Source organism: Protomyctophum parallelum, assembly GCF_964188405.1.
Source record: "Protomyctophum parallelum genome assembly, chromosome: 2".
Classification (NCBI taxonomy): Eukaryota; Metazoa; Chordata; class Actinopteri; order Myctophiformes; family Myctophidae; genus Protomyctophum; species Protomyctophum parallelum.
In genome coordinates this window covers 18,261,624-18,287,540 of record NC_139699.1, presented here as the reverse complement: position 1 = coordinate 18,287,540, position 25,917 = coordinate 18,261,624, and the positions used below count along the sequence as shown (strand labels likewise).

The 25,917-nt window shown below is 42.8% G+C and overlaps 1 protein-coding gene across 2 annotated transcripts in view; it reads left to right on the top strand.

The window, feature by feature from the left end:
• The window catches only part of pisd (phosphatidylserine decarboxylase), a 37,955-nt gene extending 12,420 nt beyond the window's left edge, over nt 1–25,535 (top strand). Inside the window, exons 1-9 of one of the 2 annotated variants that reach the window (XM_083760031.1) lie at nt 5,757–5,848; nt 8,154–8,359; nt 9,303–9,426; nt 10,077–10,211; nt 12,982–13,083; nt 13,516–13,657; nt 14,607–14,750; nt 15,565–15,725; nt 25,130–25,535. In XM_083760031.1, coding sequence (XP_083616157.1) covers nt 8,319–8,359; nt 9,303–9,426; nt 10,077–10,211; nt 12,982–13,083; nt 13,516–13,657; nt 14,607–14,750; nt 15,565–15,725; nt 25,130–25,354 — 1,074 coding nt within the window. In that variant the 5' untranslated portion in view covers nt 5,757–5,848; nt 8,154–8,318 and the 3' untranslated portion in view covers nt 25,355–25,535. Of the gene's footprint in view, nt 1–5,756; nt 5,849–8,153; nt 8,360–9,302; nt 9,427–10,076; nt 10,212–12,981; nt 13,084–13,515; nt 13,658–14,606; nt 14,751–15,564; nt 15,726–25,129 lie in introns of those variants that run through there. The other variant, XM_083760032.1, reaches the window with a different exon arrangement.
• Nucleotides 25,536–25,917: the final 382 nt, after the last annotated feature.

Sequence of the window (25,917 nt, the reverse complement as noted above, 5' to 3'; positions counted from 1 at the left end):
TCATAATGCTAATAAAGTATATCATAATGCCAGGGTTGGGAGGGTTACTTTTAAAAAGGAATCCCCTACAGTTACAAGTTACTTGCTAAAAAATGTAGTCAGTAACGTAATCCCGATTACTCCATTTAAAATGTAACTACAAGTTACTTTCAGTTACTTTTGTATTACTTTTAAGTAAAACTCAATTTAATTAGATAATACAAGTTTTACCATTGATAGACAAGAATGTTGAGCTTATGAAATTGAAAATGAAAATTAAGGACAACTGAAATATGGTTAAGGTCATTTAATTAAGAATTTGACCTCTCTGAACAGTTACATTACTGTAGAGTCATTGTGTCAACTTATAACAGATCATAAGAAAAATGCATCTTGACCTACAGAACCATTTTTATTGTTTGATTGACAACAACCAACAACTTTGACAACCAACAACTCCATCCATGTGTGGTCAAAGTGGCAAATAAAAACTATTTTTGACATTCCTGGCTGACACTCATTTAGATAGACATGGCATGAGTTTAAAACATTGACTAGACAGTAAAGACTCATTTATATAGTCTACAAAGAACTCAGCCCTATACAATTATATTTATACCCCGTAGGCTACTCTTTAAATAAAAAGCCTCATTGTATTTGACCTAAAAGAGAATACTGCGCTACCCATTATTTATCCCCAATCCAATATATCATATATGCTCTCCTATCTAGTATCTCTGCAGTGTTGCCTGGTCTGATTATTATAAGCCACATTGGGCTTATTTTCCTGAAGTTGCTTATAAATAATGGTAGAACGGTTGTGAGCTTGTAGATCGTCTTATTTTCAAATAGCCAACAATATGCACATTGTTTAATGGACGATATATATAGCTTTGAAGTGCTCGTGTGGCCTTTTATAGTCGCTTCTTTTGGGCTTGTTTTCATAGACCTGGTTGCTTATTTCTCTCGCAAATTGGCAACACCGCCCTGACACCGCAGCAGCCTCCACTGTGAGGAGTCAGAGAGGTGCGCACTGCGCTCAACTTTTTTTTTACTTGTTTTTTACTTGTTTGTAAAAATTAATGAGGGGAAGGGGAGAATGTAATCCTCATGTAACCCCCGTTACAACACCCCTGTTACTGTAATCCAGATTACACATTTTAAAATGTACTCTAAGACGTTACAGTTACGTTTTTTTTTTACTCTGATTACAGTAACGGATTACATGTAATCCGTTACTTCCCAACCCTGCATAATGCTTAAAATGGGGTTCCCGTCCTTAATGGTTTAAGACGGGTACGAGGGCATTGTTGTTGTGGTTACCGTGGTTGCAAAGGGGCTCGAGTGGCCTTGAATCAAAGACGAACTGTGTGAATTTAATCTCATTAACCCGTTTAGCCCTGAGACCTGATTCTGCAAATGTCTTCAATCTAAATCATGACAGTTATCTGAAAAAAACTATGTTTATGTGTCAGTGGTATGTGTCAAGGACCCCCAGAATGATATGTATTTGGACCGGGCTGTGAAAGAATATATATTGAAAGATTTGCACACGTTTTCACGCTTGAAAAATAAATTAAAAAAATAGCAGATCTACAAGCTCGTAGCGTGGCTCGCTGCCGTGCTATGAGCTTGTAGCAAAAGTTTAAAATAACGGTTAAAAAGTGGTTAAAAGCTATGAGGCGACACAGATGCGTCCTCACTCCTCAGGCCTAATTAGGTTAACCCTGGGCAGGCTCCCTGTCATTAGTTTGTAAACAAAAGGCACATGGTCGTTCGTACAGGTCATCTAGTGGACAGCATGTGTTTTTCTGGGGAAAATCACTTAATTGTTGACTCTGTTGAGTTGTGGACAGAAATGGAGCAACAGTAGTGTGTTGTGATTGTAGCTGCCGTTGTTGTGGCTTTGGCGTTCCAACCAAATCCCATGGGCCGGTGGTGGCTCGGGGGTAGAGTGGCCGGATGGGAACCGCAAGGTTCCCCAGAGTTAGTGTCCAAGTGTCCTTGAGACTCTAAACCCCTAATTGCTCCCGATGTGCAGGTTGGTGCCTTGCATGGTTTCCTCCGGCATCAGTGTGTGAATGTGTACGTGAATGGGTGAATGTAATGCACAATCTGTGTAAAGGTGTATGAATGTGTGTGTGAATGGGTGAATGTAATGCACAATCTGTGTAAAGTGCCTTGGATAAAGGCGCTTTATTAATGCACCATTTACCATTTAAATAAGAACAGTGGAAACGGTATGAGCACATCTCATCTCAAGCAGGGTTATTTTATTATAGTTTTTCTTAAATGTTTTGTGTGTGTGTGTGTGTGTGTGTGTGTGTGTGTGTGTGTGTGTGTGTGTGTGTGTGTGTGTGTGTGTGTGTGTGTGTGTGTGTGTGTGTGTGTGTGTGTGTGTGTGTGTGTGTGTGTGTGTGTGTGTGTGTGTGTGTGTGTGTGTGTGTGTGCACGCGCGCGCGTGCGCGAGCACAATAGGTGCTGTGTCGTCTGTGAATGTAGGACGAATGGGTTCAGAATGGCAATGAGGACACACACACACACTAGGAAAGCCCCAGCATGCGTACACAAAACGCTGTGATCCTTGTACCCCTTACTGTAGGTTGTCTGCTGTTATATACAGTATGTAGATAACAAGCAGTTGCATCATTGTCTGAACCCGGAGAACTGGAGACAGCTGCGGGCACGATAATGCCTACGGGCTGGCACCTATAGAGCGTCGTAGTACCGCCCCCTTTCATGACGACGCCAGGCCCAGGAAATAGTTTCCAATGCATTTTTCCCATAGACATTTCAAAACGTATTTATTTAAAGACCTTATAAGCTACAAAGCCAACTCTTGTTGTGACAAATCATGACAACAAACACAATATTTTGGACCAAACAAATAATTACAAAGAAGAAAAACTAAAAAAAAACTGCCGTTTTCTTCTTTCTAATTATTTGTTTAGCCCGAAAAAAATTGTTTGTTGTCATGATTTGTCACGACAAGAGTTGGCTTTGTCCGCGGTGTAAACATCTTTAAATAAATACTTTCTGAAAAGTCTATGAGGAAAATGAACGGGGATTTATTTTCCGGGTCTCTTGAGGGGGCGGGACTGCGACGCTCTATAGTTTAGACTTTATAGCACAGTTTGCCGCCGTAAGCGTCAGTGAAAAAAGTTTAACCTTCAAATGTTTTGCACAGCTTTTGGCTGTGGCTCCATCTCCTGCCACAGTGAGGTTGCACCTCACTTTGAGGTTGCATAGATGGACATCGCATGATGGAACCACGTGCCTTTCTCAGAATGCAAAATATCGCTGTTGGTTTGTAATGTATTTATCAATTTATGTATATATAGATGTCTTCTAGCATCAATATCATGGAAGATCTGTTGGCGTTGAGTGTTCCACTTCTTGTGCTTGTGCTAGTTGCAGGTGGAATAGATGTATCATGGATGTCATATGGAGTTATGTACAGTATGGCTATTATAGATGCATTCATTGACCAGGAGAAATAATAGCAAGAACAATAACCCATTTCGACCTGAGGACAATTCTACAAATATCTTCTAAATCAGAAGTTTTATGAAAAATCTATTTTTCCGTGTCAGTGGTTCTCAAACATATTCATGTCAAGGACCCCCAAAAATATAGGTAATTGGCCACCGACCCCCATCTGAAAATACTTTGTTCCAGTGACCCTCCCAGAAGCAAAGATTTGAGTTAAAAAAGATATTCAAAGATTTGTGCCACATTTTCACGATAAAAAAAAAATAGCAGACCTACAAGCTCATAGCGCGGCACCGCAATATGAGCTTTAGCTATTTTTGAGTGGTGCAACCACTCCTACAACCAGCAATGTCCGTGTACCTGTGTGTGTACCTGTATAAGTGAGCACGAGTATGTGACTTATTTATACCAGTAGGGGGCACCAGAAACAGAGAGATGTTTGTGCCTGCTAATGAGAGAGAGAGAGAGAGAGAGAGAGAGAGAGAGAGAGAGAGAGAGAGAGAGAGTGAGGGGGGGGGGGGGGGGGGAATTGCACCACTCAGTTCACACGGGTGTGATTTTTAAATAGCTAAAGCATAACATAATGCTTACAACACCAAAAAGGGTTCCCGCCCAAAATGGGATAAGCAAGAGAGAATTGACAGCGAGTCATTGTTGAGAAATAAACCCTGACATTCGAAGCAGAGGGCTTTAATTATCATACTGAAGTGGATATACTGTATGTCAACTATGTAAGCCATATAATCCCCTTATTTCATCATAGCATAGGACGAATAGAGAAAATATGTATTTCTTCTAGTTTGGGCTATAATGACATTCCCAGAATAGGGATGCCAGGCCCAGGGTGGTTAATGCTTCTGATGAAAGTAAAAGTATCGAGTGGCAGATCGTCGTAACGGCCGATGACTACAAATGCTGGAATTGTTCAAAACAAAACTAGCTGCTGAAAACCTCGGCAGGGAAGACCATTTGAAAGAGGGCAACAACCTTGGCAGGGAATGAATAAGCACTACCCATCAATAGAGACAGGGTGTGTGTGGGGGCGGTGAGCCCTGTGTGTGTGGCTGTACCACTACCCATCAATAGAGTCAGGGTGTGTGTGGGGGCGGTGAGCCCTGTGTGTGGGGCTGTACCACTACCCATCAATAGGGTCAGGGTGTGTGTGTGACTGTGGGGGCGGTGAGCCCTGTGTGTGGGGCTGTACCACTACCCATCAATAGGGTCAGGGTGTGTGTGTGGGCGCTGTGAGCCCTGTGTGTGGGGCTGTAGCACTACCCATCAATAGGGTCAGGGTGTGTGTGTGACTGTGGGGGCGGTGAGCCCTGTGTGTGGGGCTGTACCACTACCCATCAATAGGGTCAGGGTGTGTATGGGGGCTGTGAGCCCTGTGTGTGGGGCTGTAGCACTACCCATCAATAGGGTCAGGGTGTGTGTGTGACTGTGGGGGCGGTGAGCCCTGTGTGTGGGGCTGTACCACTACCCATCAATAGGGTCAGGGTGTGTATGGGGGCTGTGAGCCCTGTGTGTGGGGCTGTAGCACTACCCATCATTTCAGAACAACAAGTGGCCCAGGAAATGAATCCCAATGCATTTTTCCCATAGGCATTTCTTAATTATTTAATTTAAAGACCTTTTAAGCGTCGTACGAAGCCAACTCTTGTTGTGACAAATCATGACAACAAACAAAAAAATTCGGCCAAACAAAGAATTAGAAAGTAGAAAAAAACGGCAGGTTACAACACTTTTTTGTTGTTTTTCTTCTTTGTAATTATTTGTTTGGTCCAAAATACTGCAGCATACACGCGTGAATACCGTGCGAACTGCGAAGCCACAATGTGTCCCTTCGCACCACATTGCGAGCTTGCAGATCTGCTACTTTTAACTACTGAATGTTTTACTTTTATTTAATTTTATGTAAATTATTTGATTTGTTTATGCACTTTTGGATTGTTTTTTAATTGAAAAGTTGTGATTATTTTGTCCAAACTACTATATATATATATATATATATATATATATATATATTGTAGCAAATGGAAAAAAAGGAGCTAAAAACTGGTGGGTTCGGGGACTTCTCCCAGCTGTCATTTACAGCAGTCGACTCCCTCTTATCTTTGATTATTTGCCCTCCCAATGACTGGAAGCCTCTTTTAAAGGGGAGGCTCTCTGTGTGACAGGCTTCATTGTGTGAGCAACTTAAAGGGGAGGCGATTGGGTCTGGCAGACTTCATTGTGCGAGCAGCTCAGCCAGGGGAAACATCTCCAAGAGGTTCTATTGGAGTTCTATTCCAAGCAGCTCAGCCAGGGGAAACGTTGCTTCGCCTTTAAGGCTTTGCTTTGTTTGTGTGTGTTTTTAAAAGGATTATTGAAAGGAAAGGTAAAGTTGTGTTTTTACTTTCATTATTAGTTAGTGTTATTACTTATTATACTAGTATTGCATTAGGCAGTAGTAGTGTACTGTTACTTAGTATGTATGTACTAGTGTAATGGTATTGTAGTATAGGCAGTAGTAGTATCATTTCGTGGTACTTGTCATTGTAATAATATTGTAGTACAGGCAGTTCGAGTATTGCTTGTTTGTGTTTATGACCTTCGGGGTGAAATTACCATTTGTTTAGTTAGAAATAGAGGAAGAGAGTCAAGTCAAGTCATGCACAGGAAGAAAGCCAGTGATGTCAGAATGACTGAGTGTCTTACCGGCAGCCTTCCACACAGAAGGACAGCTCTAGCGCAGTGCTTCTCAAACATTTTAATGTTAACTTAAGGACCCTCACAGTAATATGTATTTGGCAGAAAATATTTCAGCTGGGACCATCTTATTAAGATGTTTCAAAACACATTACAATTTTAAGTTTAGTTTTTTCTTTGTATTTTTAGACTGAATTTGTAGAACGTAGATCTATTTTCACATATCCAATAGGGCTAAAGTGGTATTTCTGGGTGGGAACCTCTTTTGGTGTTAGCATCATGTTATGCTTTAGCTATTGAAAAATAGCAGATCTACAAGCTCATAGGTCTACGAGCTTGTAGGTCTGCTATTTTTTTTAAATCGAAGAACGACTGACATACTGTAGAAACATAGCTTTTTCAGAAAACTGTCAGGATGTAGAAGACATTTTTTTAATCTGATCTCAGGTCAAAATCACCCTCAGGGACCCCCTGGGGTGTCTCCAGAGTCCAGACCCACTGCTCTAGTGGGTCTGTCTGTCCTGTATATCTGTCTTGCCTTTTCACTAACCACCAGTCTAAAGGTGGTTGCACACTGGGCGAGTTTTTCGGAAAACCGACTGAAAAACGTTGCTAAAAATCCTAAAAACAACAGCAGTGTGCAGGGACCTTTACAAATTATTTCATCAAGGGGGCGTGGCATGGAGGTGATCAGCCTGTGGCACATTTGTATTGTTGAGTTTGTATTGTTGAGTTGTCTCTGTATGTCTCACACCTGGTCAGTTAAGCACAGTAATACCATGGTCAGTACACCAGTTACTACCGGTAATTGTTTTGGCACTGTGGGCAGGTGCCAAATCGAGCTGGAAAGGAAAATTAGCATCTCCATGAAGCTTTCAACCTACTGAAGCACAATGTACTCTAAAAAGATGGCTGTGTTGAAACCATTGTTAAGTTGTCACTGTCTGTGGATCAACACCAGCCGATAACATGGCCTAAATCATCACTGTGTTTTGTCAAGTCCAGAGTCTTAACACAACCATCTATTATATTTTACAGCACTGTGTGCCTCCGTACATTGACAAGCTTTATGTTGATGCTGATCTTCCTTTTCAGGCAGCACGTGGCACCTGCCCACAGAGCCAAAACTACTAGTAACTGGTGTACTGACCATGGTATTACTGTGCTTAACTGACCAGCCAACTGGCCTGAACAGAGGCTCACAGAGAATCTAGGTTGTATTGTCAAGAGGAAGGTGTGAGACATGAGACTGAACAATACAAATTATTAACGGCTGTTATCAAAGCAAACCTGGGCTTCCATAACACCTCAACAGTGCCACAGGCTGATCACCTCCATGCCACGCCCCATTGATGAAATAATTTGTTCAAAAGTAGGCCAGACCAAGTACTGACTGCATACATTAATATACTTTTCTGATTGTCGACATTTCTTGTTTTAAAAAGTCCTTTTTAGTGGTAAATACTTCACTTAATGCACAATTAATTGAGAATTTATGAAAGTTTCACTTTTTGAATTATATCACGGAAGAAAATTTACTTTTTCACAATATTCGAATTCATTGAGATGGACCTGAATATTCGGCATCTTCTGAGCCACGGACCACCATTTGATGACCTTTTAGCCTCTCAGATCCAATACTAAAGAAAATGTTTTGTCCACAATTCCATTTTGTATTGATGTGGTACTGTACCATATTTAGGAGAGATAACAGGCAAACGTTGATCAAAATAACAATTCCTCTACATTCTCAATTTGTGTAGATTTCTTGTAAATTCAGTATATGCAGATGTTTAACAATAATTTAACTCAAGAGTAAAAGTATCTATATAAGGGTCCATTTGGTTACCAACTGTCCATTATTTAGCTGGGGGACCACCTGAAACCCCTACAAGGACCACTGGTTGAAAACCACTGCATTCTAGCATTATGTGGCTACAGTGTTGGCTAAACCAGGCTTTCTCTCTCCCCTCCATCCCTCCATCTGGAAGCAGAGACGAGAGAAGACGGGACAAAGCAGGCGAAACTAACTAAGTGGGCGTGGTTTCAGTAGAGAGGGTGGTGGGGCATCTCCTCGCTCTCTCCATCACTCTGTGAAGACAGAGAGGAGAAGACAAGAAGGATAGAAGTGGATAAACGAGAACAGAAGATTGGCGGCCATGTGCAAGAGACCAAGAAGTGTGTGGAGAGCAGGGAGATGGTGAGATATGCCACCGCCGGGCGGCTTTGCTTCCTCTAGTGTGTTGGAGGTGGAGGCCAGTTTGCTGGCTTTGGGTGCCATGCTCTCAGTATAGCACGTCCGTATATTGTGAGAGTGTTTTTGGCAGGCGTAAAAGTAGAAATGTGTCGTAACACCTAGAACGCCCGGGGGTATTTGTAACCATTAAATCAGGGCGCCCAGCGATTTTTTTTCTTCAGGGCCAAAACACCCCTGAGGCGGGAAGTATGATTACTTCTAACACGACAAGCGACGGTACCGCGATGGGCCGTCAAAAACATAATCTTTGGTTAGAATTGAACGGATTGATTTAGATCAAGAGTTATTCACGTTAGAAGATTTTTCCTCTCATCCACTAAAATGGAGGGGGACCACTTTGGATGACGTCTCAACCGGAAATGACATTGAATGTTGTCCAACAGGCGCTCCCAGCCTGTGGAGCGGTGCGCTCGGTTATGATAGGCCTAAGGCCGATTCTAAAAACACCAGCAGCATCAAAAAAATTACATTTTTGAATACTGTACATACTACATACTGTACAGAACCCAAATATGGGTTCCCGGCCTGAGGGGGTAAGACACCAAAAGGGGTTCCCGCCCAGAATGGGTTAATGCCTTTGGGCATCGGTTTCCCCAGTAGCTTATTTGGGGTGCCAGGCAGGCGTGTACCTACCAAAGAGGAACTTAGCCCTCTCCTCTTTTTTGTGTAGCCAGCCAGGTGGTGTACAGGCTGATGTTAACCACTTTCTCTAGCAGGATCTACGATTTGATCCTTGTACTACTTACTTTTGCTTGGCTGTCATGTCGCTCATCTAGGATCGTTTCTACCCTTTTAGAGAGTGGTCAAATCAAATACAACATATAGTAGCATGTGTGTGTGTGTGCGCGTGCGTGCATGCATGTAACATTGGTCCATCCCATTTCAGGCTCCAGTTACCTCAGTTCTCTCTGCGGAGGCGACTGGGTGAGATCAGTTGTGTCTCGCGACCATCCGGCAGCCTTTCCTTCCTCTATTACTTCCTGTCAGCTGTGGCGCTCCGTCCCTCTAGGGTACGTAGTACGTACTTGTATAGTAGAATACAGGGTGTGTGTATACCTGCCGTAGATTTACAGTGAGCACTCCATAGCAGAATACAATATAAACATAGGTGTGTGTGTGTGTGTGTGTGTGTGTGTGTGTGTGTGTGTGTGTGTGTGTGTGTGTGTGTGTGTGTGTGAGAGCATCCAGAGGTACTTTGCTATAAACTAATTAATCATTTAAAAAGAAAAGATGTGGTCGTTCCTCAGAGGCGGACTGTCTAAAAAAGGGTCTGTCTGGGTCTCACAAATAATCTCACAACTAATCTCACAAACCGCTGGACTGATCAGCGCAAAATGTCTTGAGCACACTGTCAGCAGGCCACAGAAGAATGTCCACTAATATCTTATACTTTATAAATACTTTTTGATGAATTCAGCGTGGGGCTGACAGTGAGCGAAGTGACCATTTAAGGACTTTTGAGACCTTTTTAATACCTAAAAAAATAGAAAGAAAGAACCCCTACAATTCCAAGGGGGGGTCCCAGTTCAAATGTGATTATTTTGGGGGTCCCAGGCGGTTGAGAACCGCTGTCATATAGAGATGTCACCGGTCAGCCACACAATGTCCCCGGTGATCCTCATCGGAGGATCGTTCTCTCTGTCCTCCTCCCCTCCACCAGGTGGCGCTGTACAAGTCCATTCCTACCAGGTTGTTGTCGAGGACGTGGGGCCGTCTGAACGCCGTGGAGCTGCCCACCTGGTTGAGGAAACCCATTTACCAGCTCTACATCTGGACCTTCGGTGTCAACATGCAGGTACGTTAGAGCAGCATGCCCTGATTGATTAGGAGTAGGGGTGTGACGATATAGTAACTGTATCGAAATATACATTTTAATAAAAAATCAAAAATCAAAGTATATCGAAATGTAAACAGCAAATATCGTATTGTAACCTTTGAGAGGGTACGGTGCCCAACAATGAAAATCACACCCGTGTGAAGTAAGTGGTGTAACTCCGTCTGGCGGTCCCGGGGGGGGGGGGTTGCACCACTCAGTGAACTGAGTGGTGCAACCCCCCCCCCCCCCCCTCTCTCTCATTAGCAGCAACAGTGCAACACTATCTCTCTCTCTCTCTCTGTTTCTGGCACAACAGCGCCACTTTTGCCCCTACTGGTACTCTAAACTCTAATCACTTAAGGAAGTGGTTTACACCACTTAAAAAGGAACAAACCGCACACTGTCTTCAAATGCAGTGAACCAACTTTGAATAGGGAAACAGTAACGTATCGGCCTATGCAGCCTTCATCAGGCTATCTTTATGAGTTGGTTCACTGCATTTGAAGACAGTGTGCGGGTGTTTGTTCCTTTATCCTATCGTTTTGAAATGGAGATAATCGGTATCGAATCGTTTTGCAATAAAAAAATCAATTTGATCAATGCAAAGTTTGTGCATTGTATTTAGCAATTTTAAGAATAAAAAAATAAAAAAGATGGGTTTAATTACCTTTCCATTCCATATAGCTACAATTGTTAAATATGTACATTCCCTGTGTTCATGTCAAGGCGTGGGTTTGTCCATTATGTGTTCAAATACAATGTCCATCTTTTTGCCAGAGAATCGCACTGTTTACTCATTTATATCCATAATAATAAATATTTCCCTTAAAAAAACTCACAAGTTTCACACATATTTAATGTATTTGCTAAATAGTTACTGTATCAATTTAAAATCATTGAATCGTATCGTATCGCCATAATGAACCAATATCGTCCATGTATCGTATCGTCAACCATGTATCGCAATACCTATCGTATCGCTGTTAAAATGTATCGTTACACCCTAATTAGGAGCATGCAACGGTTCACTCAACTCACCATACGATACCAATCACCAATCATGGGGGCGCATCGGTGTGTGAAAATGTGTGTATGTATGAATGGGTGAATGTAATGCACAATCTCTATGTATAGCGCCTTGGATAAAGGCACTATATAAATACGCCATTTACCATTTACAATCACCATACTAGCTAGATTCACAAATCACAATACGATTCTTTTTTTAAACAAATTTATTTTCCAGACAAATTACTGAAAAACCTTGATATATTTCTCTTAAAAAAGATTATTTTCGATCAAAATTATTTCACTGTACCCGTAATTCCTCTTATCCTCTTTTCAATACTATGAAATTAAATTATGCCTATGTATTTGTGAGGTACATACATTTACTGTAAAGTACACATTAAGTGTTAACTTTTTTTCTTTGTAAAATAATAACTTTAAATCTATTTTATCAGAGATTACATTTTATAAAGAAAACCTCTTCAAATAACCAAACTAAGGCTTAGCTGTTGTTCTGTTCCAAGCTTGGGATTTACATTTATATTTGGTCAAACTCCTTTCAATACCGTTTATCTGATATATAGCGTATTTCATTGATTGATTACTCAATCAGTTAGGGTTAGGTTCCTAATCTCTCATTTGGAGTACCCCAGTGCCCTGCAGAGTTTAAATCGGACATTTTGACCTCTCAGTAAACTATATAGTTTGGTCCATTCGTCACTGAAATGACCATGTTTTGGACTCCATGCGATGCACATTTCCCTCTTAATGCAGCGCCTAGGTGTCTAAGCAGCGCCAGCGCCTAGTTGTTTAGATTCCATAGTCTGAGAGGACTTTGGCCGGATGAATGCCTATTGCACAAACTGCCAGAACGCAGGCAGAAATGTCCAACTAGATTGCACCTCTGAAGTTTCCATCGTGATACATTTTTGAGTGGTCCAACCACTCCCTTACGGAGCTATGTGTGTCGCTGGGTGGGTGGGTGCCTGGGTCTGAGCACGAAAATAGCATGGTTGTTTTTCACCACCTGTGCAATTTACAATTTACAATTTAGGCATTTAGCAGACGCTCTTAATCCAGAGCGATTTACATTAAGCAAGAACAAAAGCATGGGAATACATCACATAAAAGCATTTATCATGAAACATGCATAAGCTAAGAAAGTAACAGTGGAATATCTATATAATGAAACTATACATATATACTACTATGCTATACATATGTACTATGGCGTGCTATGACTATATTCAATGCAATTATAGTGCTGTCTACATAACATGCTATACGTCTGTATCAAATGCTATCTAAGTCTACGGAAGTGCAGTCTGGGACGTGTGTCCCGGCGTTTTTAGTGAGGGTACTTCCAGCTTCCCTGCGTTGGCTGATCTGAGTGCGCGGGAGGGTTTGTAGGGTTCAATCATACTTGCAAGATATGGGGGAGCCATACCTTTGGTTGCTTTGAATGCCAGCATCAGAGTTTTATATTCTGTGCGGGCAGCGACCGGGAGCCAGTGGAGGGAGCGGAGCAGGGGGGAGACGTGCGCAACCTAACACACACACAAACACACACGCACATATTAACTGTTATGATAATTTAATCCCGGCACGGATTGTGTTAATCTTCTCACGATACCTCGTTAAATGCCTAATTGATTGATTGATTGTTGGATGGATGGGTAGTCAGATATAGGTAGATGATATAGATGGACAAGTAACATACTGAAAACTCCTCCTTCCACAGGAGGCAGAAGTAGAGGACCTGCATCACTACAGGAACCTGGGAGAATTCTTCAGACGGAGATTGAAACCTCAAGTCAGACCAGTGTGTGATTCCAGCTGCGTGGTACGCACAGACAGACAGACGGACGGACAGACAGACAGACAGACAGACAGACACTTAATCTATTATTCTCTTCTATATTCTGTTCTATTTTACCCTATTCTTTGTTCTATCTATCTACTATGGGACATTAAACTATTTTCTCTTCTATCCTTCTGCATTATGTTATGAATATGACACATTCTGCTATATTCTCTTATATACTACTCTCTTTATACTACTCTATTCTATTTTCATCCTATTTCGCTTGTCTATTCTACTGTATTCTGTGGTTTCTTATTGCATTCTCTACCTGCTGTTTTACGCTAAAGATCTTCCACTCTGTGAGTCTGTGTATGTTATCTCAATCATGTTCTACTCTACTATGTACTGTAGTCTTCACTGTCTTCACTGTCTACTCTGTTGTCCTCCTCTTATGTGTGCCATGTTGTCCAGATCAGCCCAGCGGACGGTAAAATCCTTCATTTCGGGCGAGTTCGTAACTGTGAGGTGGAACAAGTCAAAGGTGTCACCTACAGTCTGGAGTCCTTCCTTGGACCTCTGACGTGGGCCGACGACGGGCTGGACATGAACAAGAGTGAGGACGTGAAAGTCTTACATTTAAACCCATTTAGACCTGAGACCAGATTCTACAAAATGCCTTCTAAATCCTGAGAGCTTTCTGAAACCTCATGTTTCTATGTCAGTCGTCACTCAAACATTTTCATGTCAAGGACCCCCAAAAATATATGTGATTGGCCACCGACCCCCCATCTGAATATATGTAGTTACAGGAACCCCCCCTACCAGAAGCAAAGATTTGAATTAAAAACGTTCGCTCTGAAAGAATATTCAAAGATATCCACCACATTTTCTCGATTTTTCAAAAATAGGATCTGCAATTTTTCAATAGCTAAAGTATAACATGATGCTTAAAACACCAAAAGGGGTTCCCGTCCAAACCCCAAGACCGCAAAACCTGATGTTTACTTCTCTTTCATTTCTCTAATTCTCATAGAGTAAAGTTCTCGTTCGCAAAGACATGATTTCAGTCATTCATTTCGCTTCCATAGCTTCCAGCGTGTCTTCTATATGGAAGCATGCCACAAGCTAATGACTGAAAATATCCTGAACAATGTTACTATAAATGTATTACTAAAACATCCTATTTAGACCTGGTGTAAACTATACGTTGTTTTACCTCAAATGTGTGTCACATACACTTCTGTGTCTCGTATAGCAACAACATAATTTTAGGACATGGTCTTAAGCCCTATCCACACCAAAGGGTCACCATGCAACTCCTTGGGTCCAAACGGTTGCAAGGAGTTAAAGCCAAAACCGTCTCGACCCTTTGGTGTGGTTTTGGCCATTGAATTCCACATGTTAAATCACTAGGGTCAACGTGGGTCAACGTGCAACAAGACATACTGTATCACACCGCTAAACGCTAAAACCGTCTTGACCATTTGGTGTGGTTAGGGCATTAGAAGCATTTTCAGTTGTTTTCAGATTTCATTAATCCGTGTATTATTTTCTCCGCTCAGACGAGACGGGTTCATTCCAGGAGCTGCTGGTGACCCAGCCAGGCAACGAGCTGTACCATTGCGTGGTGTACCTGGCTCCTGGAGACTACCACTGCTTCCATTCGCCTACCGACTGGACCGTGTCACACAGGAGACACTTCCCGGGTTAGTAGTGTACCCCATTTTAATTTACCCATTCAGGAAGGGAACCCGTTTTGGTGTTTTAATCCATTTAGACCCGAGGACGATTCTACAAATGCCTTCTAAACCCTTAGTTTTCTGAAAAACCCATGTTTCTATGTCAGTGGTTCTCAAACTATTTCATGTCAAGGACCCCAAATATTATATGTAATTGGCCACCGACCCCCATCTGAAAAGATGTTTTTACTGGCACCCCCCAAAACAAAGATTTGAGTTAAAAATGTTCGCTCTGAAAGAATATATGTATGCAAAGACTTGCACCACATTTTCAAGAGTTTAAAAAAAAATAGCAGATCTACAAGTGTGTGTGTGAAATACTTTCAAGATTTTGTATTTAATATTATTGATGATTGTGTTAGATTAGACCTTCATCAGGACAGATGAATCGACCGAAACGTCGACCTAATAAAGAGCAACATTTTGGCAAGTGTCTGACAGTGTGCTGGACCTTTTCTTTGTTTTTCAAAGATACCTTTTTAATACTCTATTGCCCTACGCACCGGTCACTAGCCTTCTGAGGTGTGCATCGGCCTTTTGCTAAAAAATAATTTTATTCCGTAGCAATTTCAACTGTTTGTTTACTGCAATCAAGCAGAGGAGGATAATTCAAAATTGCCAATCAGTAATGGAAATGTGACGAATTGAGAGCCTCATGGCTCAAAACTGAATCATGAGGTTACAGGCGATTAGTAGTAATCTTTTTTTTATCCCTGCGCGCTCTCTCTCTCTCTCTCTCTCTCTCTCTCTCTTTATTTTCTAATCTCATTCTCTCCTCTAGGTTCTCTAATGTCGGTCAACCCAGGAATTGCTCGGTGGATCAAGGCGTTATTCTGTCACAACGAGCGGGTGGTGCTGAGCGGCGCCTGGCGTCACGGATTCTTCTCGCTCACCGCCGTCGGAGCGACCAACGTGGGATCCATACGGGTTTACTGTGATGAGGTAACACCATACTGTACATACAGGTTTACTGTGATGAGGTAACACCATACTGTACATACAGGTTTACTGTGATGAGGTAACACCATACAGTTGGGGGTCATTGACCTTGTCCCACTCAAAAATAGCAGATCTACAAGCTCAAAATGTTTTGAGCTTGTAGATCGGCTATGCAATGTGGCCCTCTGGAGTGAGTGTGGAACTATCGTGGCCCTCTGGAGTGAGTGTGGAACTCTAGTGGCCCTCTGGAGTGAGTGTGGAACTATAGTGGCCCTCTGGAGTGATTGTGGAACTATAGTGGCCCTCTGGAGTGAGTGTGGAACTATAGTGGCCCTCTGGAGTGAGTGTGGAACTCTAATGGCTCTCTGGAGTGAGTGTGGAACTATAGTGGCCCTCTGGAGTGAGTGTGGAACTATAGTGGCCCTCTGGAGTGAGTGTGGAACTCTAGTGGCTCTCTGGAGTGAGTGTGGAACTATAGTGGCCCTCTGGAGTGACTGTGTAACTATAGTGGCCCTCTGGAGTGAGTGTGGAACTATAGTGGCCCTCTGGAGTGAGTGTGGAACTATAGTGGCCCTCTGGAGTGAGTGTGGAACTATAGTGGCCCTCTGGAGTGAGTGTGGAACTATAGTGGCCCTCTGGAGTGAGTGTGGAACTATAGTGGCCCTCTGGAGTGAGTGTGGAACTATAGTGGCCCTCTGGAGTGAGTGTGGAACTCTAGTGGCCCTCTGGAGTGAGTGTGGAACTATTGTGGCCCTCTGGAGTGAGTGTGGAACTATAGTGGCCCTCTGGAGTGAATGTGGAACTCTAGTGGCCCTCTGGAGTGACTGTGGAACTATAGTGGCCCTCTGGAGTGAGTGTGGAACTATAGTGGCCCTCTGGAGTGAGTGTGGAACTATAGTGGCCCTCTGGAGTGACTGTGGAACTATAGTGGCCCTGTGGAGTGACTGTGGAACTATAGTGGCCCTCTGGAGTGAGTGTGGAACTATAGTGGCCCTCTGGAGTGAGTGTGGAACTATAGTGACCTTCTCCATCATCAAAGTTGCCCGCCCCTGAGGTACACAGTCTAGGTTTCTCATTCTAGTTTCTTTGTTTGCTAGTTGCTTGCGTCTCCTCCAGACCAAGAAAACTTGTTCAGACTAGTCAAAGACTACTTAAAACTGTCAGATTGCAACAGACTAGCATTTTTTAATCAGCACAAAACCAGTCGCCCGACCAAACATTATTTTTCCCCATGCAAATTGCAAAAAGCAGCCTGCAGCGCAGTTTGAAGTGTTGCCAGTTCTGCTTATTATCAGCGACTTTGGGCTAGTTTTCCTGTAACATAGCTTAATATTCATAGTTGCCCGTTGCTTTAGTTTGGGCATATTTCTGAAGTGTAGTTGCTTATTTGGGCTTGCTTTCATGATTCTTTTGGAAAATAGCGGATGTAATACGACTCAAGTGGTGAAACAGGTTGCTTCTTTTGGGCTTGTTTTCATAGACCTGGTCGCTTGTTTCACTCACAGAATCGGTCAACCCCCGGAGCCTCTGCAATGCATCCGGCAACAAAACAAAACACACAGCATTTGTTTCGCTAGCTTCGCTTTGGAGTTGATCAATTGGTAATATTGGTATATGAGAGTTGAGAATAATGATGGTATCATCTAGTTCACAAACATGACGAGCAGACTAGAGATCCACTCTACAGCAGTGTTGTTTTTGGAAAAGCAAAATTTGATTTTAGTTTTAGTCATAGTCTTTTGAATAGTTTTAATTTAGTTTTAGTCACATTTTAGTCATTTTGTCGTGCCTTGATGCCGTCGTAATGGCTGATTTTACGCTTGGTGAAAATAGCCGATCTACAAGCTCACAACGCATCACAACGTGTTTGTAGAGCTTGTAGATCTGCTATTTTCAGCATGCAACCAAGTGTAAAATGACTTGTCTTTTACTTATACTGGATCTCTTGTCCACTAGCCCCTTCCTAACATTTTACTCTAGTTTATATCTGTTGATAGTTTTAGTCATCATAGCTTAGTTTTCATTTAGTTTCCATGTAATTTTTGTCAGTGAAAAAAGCCTTGGTTTTAGTCGATGAAAACGACACTGCTCTACAGTGGAGTATTTACCATCACTCATCACTACAACATGGATAGCGTCGGCTAACGATGGTCGCCAGCTGACCGAACATGTTCGGTTCTTCATCAACGGGCTCTGACGCGTTGGCAAGGCGATGTGGACGGCAAGCGACGGGAGCTCGTCATCGGGAGTCTCCTGCCGACAAGCTCGCGACACTTTCAAAGTGGCTTACAGCCGACGGTCTGTGCTACTGAATACCAATGTTATGCTGAAACTGGTGACCTACCAAAGTCCCACTTCATCAGCAGTCATCATGAACACACAGTGACCTTTGGGGTCACATAGTTCAATAGGTTAAGTCAAGTAACCTTTGGGGTCACATAGTTCAATAGGTTAAGTCAAGCTCTTCTACTGACTGTCTCCCTCTAAGATTTCCTACTTGATCTCTGTTGCTCGTTGACATAGGTCCATTTATCTGAAATCCATTTTAGTTTCTGAGTCAGGGTTCCACTTATTGTATGTAGCACGCGCACACACACACATTTGAAATGTTTATTTATGTCCACATAATGAGAAGTACAGGAATACCTTGTACAAAGGACATAAACACTGCCAGTGCAGTTTGACAGTGGGAGAGCAGCCAGTTACAACGTGCATGGACGGCAAAGCATCGTTACACACACACACACACACACACACACACACACACACACACACACACACACACACACACACACACACACACACGCATACCCTCTATTGTCAAATTACAGCATGGCTTTGAAAGTATACAATTATAATCCTTAGATTTAGAGAACTACCGGTAGTCCTTACCCGTTGTATGGACAATAACCCCCCCCCCCCTAAATATATTTAATTGCTCTTCATTTTAACTTGTATAATATATTTGTATACACACAGATGTAACAAATATACGTGGAGACATTTGAAAGGTGAAGATGCCAGTGGAGCCCCCCATAAATATATTTAATTGCTCTTAATTTTAACTTGTATAATATATTTGTATACACACAGATGTAACAAATATACGTGGAGACATTTGAAAGGTGAAGATGCCCGTGGAGCCCCCCATTGAATGGCATTTGTATGTCTGTTAAATGTGAGAGTGTAAATGGGTCAATTGTATATGCTGTCTCTGAGTTACATGAGACCCCCATTACTATTGTAAAAGCAGTAGCGAAACACACACACACACACGTGCGTTGCGAAAGTATAGCTGCGTGCATGTAGCTCATGTGTACGGCACGGCGAAGGAGGTGGTGAGGAGGGAGCGGACAGTGTGGTGTCGAAACAGATGTTGCGCGGAAAACTGTGTCCCAGTATTAATGAGTGATTGTCCCAAAATGCAATTCACTTGTGACACTGGTGACACGTGATTTCCGGGGAGAGGAGCTTTGCCGCCCTGTGGCCGCGGGGGGTACTGCGACCTGGGTGCGTTTTCGCATTTTTAATTCACTAATAAATTCATTATTAAAGGTATATTCAGTGATTTCACTCAAAAAACGAAACCTAAGGTTTTTTGACCCCCAGGGGTTAACTGGGGACAGGGAGGAACTCCTTATATGGCCAGCACACTCTATAGTAGGGAGGATTATCACAACAAAACAAAAAAATAAGTTATATTTGAATTAAGTGAAATCACTGAATATACCTTTAATCATTAATGTGTCAAATCGAAAAAAGGGCTCCGTTAAGACCTCCATATTATTATGGTCAATGCCTGTGTGAAAAGTGGGAGCTATTGGTGCAGACAGTAAGGAGCTACGGCCTTGTTTCTGACACACACACACAGACAGACACACACACAGACTTTGGCTGAATTATAGTATGATGATATGATGATGATATATATATAAACTTTATTACAGGCTCATGGCCCACAGGGTAAAACATACAATACATACAATACATAGAAAAAGGTAAAATAAAAAAAATAAGTTATCCAGCCCCTCAGGGAACAAATCAAAAGAGGCACTCGTGCCAGCGTCCTCTGATGGTGGATGTGAACCTGACAGAGCTACAGAGAGGGTCTGTCATCAGCCGTATTAATCCATTCATGATATGATAGTATGATATGATAGTATGATAAGTATCTTCCAAGTAAAGATTAACATTTAAAATGAAGATTATTTTCAAGTCATTAGATGGCGGCAGAACATAATGAAAGCTAATTTAACTAAGAAATAGATTGATATAATAGTTGCTTGTGTGATTAGTTTGTAGTGGCTCAGGAGGCAGAGCAGTGGCTTGGTAACCGGAAGGTTCCTGGTTAAATCCCTGGCTCCTCCTGGCTTGTCCTTGAGGCGAACCCGCTTTCATCCCCAAAGAAAGAAAAGTCCAGTGTGTCGAGTGTCTGTTTGTATGCAAAGTGCTCTTGGTGGAGAGAAAAATGTGTGGCAACGGTCACTTTTACTGGTGGTCATAATGACATGGTCTTTGTATACAGACTGTGGCAACGGTCACTTTTACTGGTGGTCACATGGTCTTTGTATACAAACTGTGGCAACGGTCACTTTGACACTTCCTGCTTACTGGTTGTCATAATGACACACAGACACAAGAATAAACATAATAAAAGAAAAGAAAAACAGCCCAGGCACAACACTATTGTAAATAAATAAAAATGAAGTATCCATGGCAAGAACAATGAGCAATAATGACAACAAATGACATGATTTTTTAATCACACCCGTGTGAAGTGAGATAGGTGAGGGGTATTGACAGAGAGGGAGGGGGGGGGAGGGATGGAGACATCATATCACATACAGTTGCATTGTGTAGGCACGGAACTTGGGAGGGGGGGTGGGGGGTTGGATTTTTGGATCTGCAACAAATAAAAAAAACTCTGATCTTCACACAACGCCTCAGTGGGAGGGGCTGTCTGAAGGCAGGAAAAAAATTGTTTACACCCGGGCCTAGGCTGCAGGGGGGGGGTGGTGGGGGGGGGGGGGGGTAGAAGGCGGCTGTGTGTAAAGACATGTGTGTCCATGAGAACAGTTCGGTGGAAAGTTCATTTCCCATGTGTTTGTGTAAGTGTGTTCCTGGCATATCTCCCCAAGGTCATGTCACGTTGCCTCATTGTCCTGCGTTATCATGGCGGGTTCAGTGGAGACGAACACGGCCCAGACGAAGTCACAACAGGTGTCAGGGAGGGTGGGGGTTGAGGTGGGGGGGGGGGGGGGCAGAGGATCTTGTCTTACGCTGTCTCTTCTTGTGGAGATTGTCAATTGGGGGGGGAAATCCAGATTCATGTTTAGAGCGAGGGATAGCAATATGGCTATTTCTCCTCTATGTCCGTTATGGCTCTCTGTCAGTCATGACACTCGGGCGTTGACCTGTTCCAAGATCGTGTCCATCTTCTGATGCATCTACAGGGCGCTGGCCTGTTCCAAGATCGTGTCCATCTTCTGATGCATCTCCCCAAGTGCCCTGCCCAACAATCTCTGCTTCAAGGCAACGAGTCTATCATGGCAGGCAGCATAGGGGCTCTGTTCAGCGTTGCCATTTTTCCAATTCTTCGGTACGCAAGACCAATGCACAGCCCAATCAGCAGAAATCTTGTCACCATAAATCCAAATAATGCCTCTTCTACGCTGATAGTCGGGGGAAGATCCATCAGGGTATTGAGCAGGCTCTCCAGAACCCAATTTACATGAGAAAAAAATGTTGTCCATCACGTACAGAGACCAGCACACTAATTCCATGATTAGTTCCATGTTTTGATAGTTTCAGGGGTTTCGAAGAGACAGTGTAGAAGAGACGCTCTGAGCAGGGAGTACAGACAGGGAGGGAGAGAGAAATAGAGCGACCGCCCTCTACAAAAGGCAAGCAAGAATGATCTAATGATCTAAATAAGGATCCCAGATTTTGTAGAAAGTGTCCGATTTTGAATGCAACGACTTTCCTTTTTAATAAACTATTCGGTTAGATATTATCCCCCATGTTTTTATTAGGGTTTTTTTTAGACCCATTTATTTAGCCTATAGATGGTTTTCATGCAAAAGCTTTTTTTCTGCACTGTTGAACATAAAGATTTTTTTTTTCAAATACAATATAAAAGTACAATATAATTAAAAGTGTATTATTATAATTATTATTAGACACACACACAGGTTGCCCTGGCGAAGGCCACTCTCTTCATTATTGTTTTCTCCCTTGGACAGGCCTGTGTGCCTTGGACCCACCAAACACATGTTTTGTAGACAATGTAATGATTCAAACGTCTTAAAGATTATAGTGTTGATGTTGAAAAAAGGGCATTCAAAGAGGACCACAAAGAGAACAATGTGTTCATCCCTCCAGGTTTCATCAATGCACTGGTTTTCAACCCTTTTCATGTCAAGGTCCGTTATTTATTCGGCATTTGAGCCACGGACCAGCATTTGATGAGATTTAGCCTCTCAGACCCATTTGAGCCACGGACCACCATTTGATGACATTTAGCCTCTCAGACCCATTTGAGCCACGGACCACCATTTGATGAGATTTAGCCTCTCAGACCCATTTGAGCCACGGACCACCATTTGATGACATTTAGCCTCTCAGACCCATTTGAGCCACGGACCACCATTTGATGACATTTAGCCTCTCAGACCCATTTGAGCCACGGACCACCATTTGATGAGATTTAGCCTCTCAGACCCATTTGAGCCACAGACGACCATTTGATGACATTTAGCCTCTTAGACCCATTTGAGCCACGGACCACCATTTGATGACATTTAGCCTCTCAGACCCATTTGAGCCACGGACCACCATTTGATGACATTTAGCCTCTCAGACCCATTTGAGCCACGGACCACAATTTGATGAGATTTAGCCTCTCAGACCCATTTGAGCCACGGACCAGCATTTGATGAGATTTAGCCTCTCAGACCCATTTGAGCCACGGACCACCATTTGATGAGATTTAGCCTCTCAGACCCATTTGAGCCACGGACCACCATTTGATGAGATTTAGCCTCTCAGACCCATTTGAGCCACGGACCAGCATTTGGCTTAGAATATTTTGTTCACAATTCCATGCTGAATTGATGTTGGTACCATAGGAGAGATAACAGGCAAACATTGATTTAAAAAAAACAATTCTACATTCTCTAATTGTGTAGACTTTTAAATTAAGTAATGCAGATAATGTAACAATAATTTAACTCTTGAGAGCATAAATGTACGGGTTTGGTTTCATTTTACACTCTCAAGAGTTAAAGATCTGGACCACCTGGAACCCCCTCAAGGACCACTGGTGGTCCCCGGACCATTGGTTGAAAACCACTGGTCTACATTATCTAAGTAATGCAGATGTTTGACAATAATTATAAAAAGAGTTAAATAACTCAAAATGAGTTAAAGATCTATTAATGGTCCATTTGGTTACCAAGTTTCCATCATTTAGCTGCTGGGGACCAGTACCACCTGGAACCCTCTCAAGGATCACTGGTTGAAAACCAAACTGCACTATGAGGGCATTCAGCAGCACCACAGTGCCCCCTGCTGCCTCTTTTGTGAAGTGCGTCTCATTTAGTCTGATGTCAATTGTCTGTCTGTGTCTATAGAGCGGTGCAGTCCCTCCCCCTTTCAGAACAACAAACGTCCCAGGAAATGAAAACGCAATGCATTTCCCCATAGGCAGTTTTTATTTAATTTATTAAAGAATTAGAAAGTAGAAAAAGCAGGCAGGTTACAACACTTTCTTTTGTTGTTTTTCTTCTTTGTAATTATTTGTTTGGTCCAAGATATTGTGTGTGTGGTCATGATTTGTCACGACAAGAGTTGGCTTCGTACGACGCTTAAAAGGTCTTTAAATAAATTAAATAAAAACTGCCTATGGGGAAATGCATTGCGTTTTCATTTCCTGGGCCGTTCGTTGTTCTGAAAGGGGGAGGGACTGCGCCGCTCTATTATCTAATGTAATCCTGCGCGCTACACTTCCTCTGCAAACCTGGGGGGGCAGCGGACAAACATCATGCTTCCTTCTATGCATGAGGAGTCCAAGCTGCTTATTTTCACCTGACGGGGGCGTTTCTCCGGCCGGACGTAGCGCGTGGAAGGAACACGTTATTCGCCCCGGCTGGCCAGGGGGAGGTAGTTTAGAGACCAGGATTACTACATGTTTTTTGTGAGGGTCCCTACCCTAGGGAACACAGGGAGAACATGCAAACTCCACACAGAAAGGCCCTTTCGCCAACAGAGTTGTATGATTCTGATCAGTGAGTTCAGTGAGATTTAGAGCAGTGGTTTTTGACCAGTGGTCCCTGAGGGGGTTTCCAGGCAGTGTTGTTTTTGGCAGTTTTAGTCATAGTCTCTTGAATAGTTTTCATTTAGTTTTAGTCACATTTTAGTCACCTGGAATGTTTTAGTGTTAGTCTAGTTTTAGTCGACTAAATATCATAATATTTTAGTCTACTAAATCTACAGTTGATTTAGTCGACTAAAATGTATTTTGACGGGCCTTGATGCCATCGTAATGACTTATCTTTAGCTTGTTTATCTTTAGCTTGTAGATGGTCTATTTTCAGCATGCAACCATGTGTAAAATGACTTATACTGGATCTCTTGTCCAGTGTCCACTAGTCCCTTCCTAACATTTTAGTCTAGTTTTTATTTGTTCCCATTTCGTTTTTGTCAGTGAAAAAAAGGTAGTCGACGAACATTTTTCGTCTCGGTTTTAGTCGACAAAAACAACCAAACAACCAAACCAAATGGACCCGTACGGGTCCATTTGGTTTGTTTCATTGTACGCTCTCAAGAGTTAAGTTATTGTTAAAAATCTGCATTACTTAATTTACAAGAAGTCTACACAAATAGAGAATGTAGAAGAATTGTTATTTTTTTTATCAACGTTTGCCTGTTTTCTCTCATTATGGACAAAATCTTATCCAATGATAACAAAATAATCAAAGTCTTGACGTCCGAGAGGCTATAATCTCATGAAATGGTGGTCCGTGGCTGAAATGCCAAATAAATAATGGGCCTTGCTTTGATATGAAAAGGGTAGAGGTTTTGGTAACTCATTTTGGGTGGGAACCCTTTTTAGTGTTTTAAAGCATTATGTTATACTTTAGTTATTGAAAAATAGCAGACCTACAAGTTCATAGTACGGCACTCTGTGCCACGCTATGAACTTGTAGGTCTGCTATTTTTGAAAAAAATGAACTCAAATCTTTGCTTCTGGGGAGGTCCCTGGAACAACATATTTTCAGATGTGGGGCGGAGCCATATTACATATATTTTTGGGGTCCTTGACATGAAATATTGAGCACCACTGATACAGAAACATAAGGTTTTTCTAAATGGGTTAATTGATAATTTCTCTCCTCCTTCCCCACCAGGAGCTGAGGACCAACGTGGCGGCGCGCTACCACAAGGGCTCGTACAACGACCTCCGCTATGTCGCCGGTGGCAAAGAGGGCGTGGCCATGTGCAAGGGGGAGGAGCTAGGCGAGTTCAACCTGGGCTCCACCATCGTGCTGCTGTTCGAGGCTCCGCAGGGATTTGCCTTCAACCTGGAGGCGGGCCAACGGATCCGCTTCGGGGAGCCAATGGGAACGCTGTGACAAAACGGATGGGTGGAGAGAGACTCGCAAAGGAGAGAGAAACAGCGTTTCCAGACCTGAGCCGACAGCCGCGGCCGTTTTCTCTGTCGGCCAGCGTCTCTTCCGGGTTTTTAGACAGCTGGTGGATGGAAAAGAAGCTCCACCCCTACGGCTGAATGCAGCGACGGCCAGATTCTCGGAAACGCTCGCCCCCGCGGCAATCAGCCGTGGGGGTGGAGCTTAATTTCCATCCACCAGTTGTCTAAAAACCTGGAAAAGACGCTGGCCGACAGAGAAAACGGCCGTGCCTGTCTGGTAGGTCTGGCTACGGCTAAAGAGAGAGAGAGAGCGAGAGTGCGGATGCAGACTCGCGCTCAAACGGACACTTTTTTTTTTTTTTACCTCGATGTGTTTGGTGTTGTTGGGCTGACGTTCCGTTTGAATCCACAAAACCGAAACGCTGCCCGAGGTTTGTGGGAAAAAAAAACGTTTTGCCACTATAGGCGGGTTAACGTTTGCGAATGTGAAAACCACAACCCTTCCACTTTTCCACCACCTTGGAGTCACAATCATTGTTGTTCGCC